The following is a 3197-nucleotide window of genomic DNA, read 5'->3' on the forward strand; positions in this document are numbered from 1 at the left end:
GGCCGCTCCGTCCGAGCGCGGTTCCGTCCGAGGAGCGGAGCGGCGCCGCATCCCCGCCGCCTCCACGTGTGCTCTGCGTGACCAGCCCCATGGCCGGGCTTTTGGAAAGGATGCCGTGAGGGGTAGCTTGGGTTTTTTAAAATCCCCGAAGTAGCCAACGGCGTGTGTGTGAAGGTCGGTTTCTTTTCTTTGTCCCAGCATCCCTTCTCTCCCTCGCTCATCTCCTCTCGCAGGCTCACACCGTAAGCAATGATAACGCTGAGAGTGTAAGAGCGAGGCCTGTGTTTGTGTTTACCAGCAAGATCTGTGATGCCACTTGCTTGGAGACAAATGTTTTGATTTAATGAAAATGCAGCTGATAAGGAATTGTTTGCTTTGAATGGTGCCTTGCTTTTTCCAGGGTAATGTTTAACCAGCAGAGTCATAGGTCAGGTTTTTATTTTAAAGATGGAGGAAGAAAATAAAGGAGACAAATATTTTTTCCTTACTTAAAGCTGGTCCAGATTCCTGTATATTTTTAGCTCCCTGAATGGTGTCCTCTCCTTATCCCTTTCTTTGCATACAAAGAGCTGGCGCTGCTTTGGCCTGGGGAAAAGCAGATGAAGAATGTTTTCTTTGAGTATAGCACTCGTATTCTCTCCATCAGGATTACAACAAAGAATAGAGGCTTTCAGGACCGTCCTTGTATAATTGTGCTTTTGGTTTCCATAGGAACTTTTAGGGAAAGTTGTCTTCTGCTGATGTACTGAAGATGCCAAAAAGAAACCCTTCCCCGAGTAGCAATTTAAATGAGCTCTCATCTTACACACGTATAACGGGCTAGTGCTAATTTGAAGTTGGTGTTGCATTTGACCTGCCATCAAAACCAGAGTTACAGCTATAAAACTATCAGTAGTGAGTCCCTGATCTTCCAGCTATTTTATTAATAAACAATGTAAATGAGAGAGGTAACTGAGCTTGTGTTTACAGATTACCACTGGGAACTTCTCTATCTACCAATTGAAAAGAGGAGAGAGCTTTAAATTTTGGTGGAATCGGGGCACCTGTTATGAAAAGTGACAAGGCTGACATTTGTTTTTTAAGAGCAGTAAAAGGAAAAATGCTGCCTGTTCCTGCAGGTGCTGGCCAGAACCCTGCCCGGCAGGCGAGTGTTGCTGCTGGAATCCCTTACTCTGTGCCTGCCTGGAGCTGCCAGATGATCTGTGGGTCAGGCTTGAAAGCGGTATGTCTGGCTGCTCAGTCCATACTGACGGGAGACTCCAGCATCGTGGTTGCAGGAGGCATGGAAAGTATGAGCAAGGTAAGGCAAAACGATTCATTTTTAAGAAAAAGACCTGATGCTGTAGCTACTGAAAAGGTGCTGTGCAAACACACCACATTTAAAATTCCATTTTAATTTCCAGTTAGCCCTGTTGTGGTGAATGATTTGCTTGTGACAATAGCTGGCAATAGACAGGCTTTTTTGTGTTGCAAGAAGCCCAAAGAAGGAATAAATTGAAATGTTATTGTTCACCAAGCAATTTGATCTTGGAAAGGAAGCAGATTTCAAGGTTTTCAGACCAAGGCTGTACCAAGGAATGGCACTGGGCTGGTGATCTGATCCCTAACAAGGGAGTGGCCTCTTCTGCTCTGGCTTGCTGGCTGCCTACGCTGAGTGGTGTTGGCGTTGGCTGGCAGCACAGTGCAATCAAGAATCAGCTAGAGCAGACTGGTAGGATCGAGGACTCACACCCGTGTGGCTGCAGGGATGATTGATTTGATCTGTGGAGAGAAAACACTTGCTGCTTGGTGATCTGCTGCTGGGGAAATGCACAGGTTAAAGAGAGTATGCCGGCTGGTGGAGGAAGAGACAGAGCAGGCAGTGGGGGAGACTGCTGGGGCTGGGGGTTGCTGCCTGCAGCCGCAAGGCAGGGGTCTGTCTCTTCAGGATACGAAGCATCTAACTCCTTTCGAAATACCTTCTTGCAGGCTCCTCATGTCATTCACATGCGAGCTGGGGTGAAAATGGGAGAGGCTTCCTTGCAGGACACTATAATCCTTGATGGTCTTACAGATGCTTTTTATCAGTATCATATGGGTATAACAGGTAAGTGGTGACAGTTCAGAAAATTAAACTGTTAACAAGGGAGGTGGGAAGAATTCCCTGTCAGGAAATTTCAGAAGTTTCAAATAAGGTGTTTCAAGCTGTTCTTATGTTATAGTTGTGAAAAAGAAATAAAACCCTAATATTAAAAGGCACTGAAAGCATTTTCTGCTTTGTATAGAAAGCTATTTTTTGGTTTTTTTTTCTTCTGTCTGAGCTAATCTTTTTGCATCTTCTTTGTGTCTGAGCAATTGAATTTAATTTCAGGAAAAACAAACAAAATAATCCTTGTATGTAACTGGAGCATTCAGCAGCACAGATTTACAGTGGGGAGGAATTATGTGAAGTGTACTGTGGATACGCATGGTTCTGCAGCTTCAAGTTATTGCACCCAGGATGGGATAGCCAGCCAACAGCTTTTTCAGATCCTGCTTATGAAATAGACTAACTTCAGAATTGTTCCCTCTTCTGAAGTAGCCCTAGAGACATCTGAGTATAACAATCCAGAGAAGCAATAAACTAGAAGAGCTTGCTTGCATTTGTATTTAACTCAATGTACCATCTGGGAGGAGATCCCACACAGAAATTTTCACCCTCAAAAGTCAATAGAGAATCCTGAGCAAACAAAATGAGGAAATCGGAATGAAAACTGTTCAACAAGCTTAGCTGCTTGCTACAGCAAACATTAATGACTGCCTTTGTGCTTACAATCTTACAACTTAAAATTTTAGCATTTCCTGATGGCAATTTGCATTTTGTTCCTATTTCAGCTGAAAATGTGGCCAATCAGTGGCAAGTCAGCAGAGGTGAACAAGACCAACTTGCTCTGCAGTCACAAAACAGGGCAGAGGCAGCGCAGAAAGCTGGCTATTTTACAAAAGAAATTGTTCCCGTTCTTGTACCTTCTAAAAAAGGTAGGTTTGAATGAATGAGAGCTGATTTTAAAGGAAAAAAAAAATCTTTCTCCTGTGTCTCCTATAATCAGTGAATGGTTTCCTACTTACCCTTTTTCTGTAAGCTGTTCTGTAAGCATGTAGCCTGTTGCTCTCTCTTTCAACTTCCAGTGATTATTTTTTGAAATAACAGAGAAACAATCACAGAATGTTGGGGACTG

General features: G+C 43.7%; 1 protein-coding gene across 1 annotated transcript; it reads left to right on the forward strand.

The window, feature by feature from the left end:
- Positions 1-1118: 1118 nt before the first annotated feature.
- Positions 1119-2997, forward strand: LOC104522879 (acetyl-CoA acetyltransferase, cytosolic-like; the record flags this gene model as incomplete). Its single annotated transcript, XM_010165290.2, has 3 exons — positions 1119-1300; positions 1969-2086; positions 2854-2997. Coding segments are annotated over 3 exons (444 nt in total), but the record flags the coding sequence as incomplete, so codon positions are not given.
- Between the last annotated feature and the right edge of the window lie 200 nt (positions 2998-3197).

This window comes from Antrostomus carolinensis, unplaced genomic scaffold (genome assembly GCF_000700745.2).
Source record: "Antrostomus carolinensis isolate BGI_N321 unplaced genomic scaffold, ASM70074v2 scaffold3283, whole genome shotgun sequence".
In the NCBI taxonomy this organism is placed as follows: Eukaryota; Metazoa; Chordata; class Aves; order Caprimulgiformes; family Caprimulgidae; genus Antrostomus; species Antrostomus carolinensis.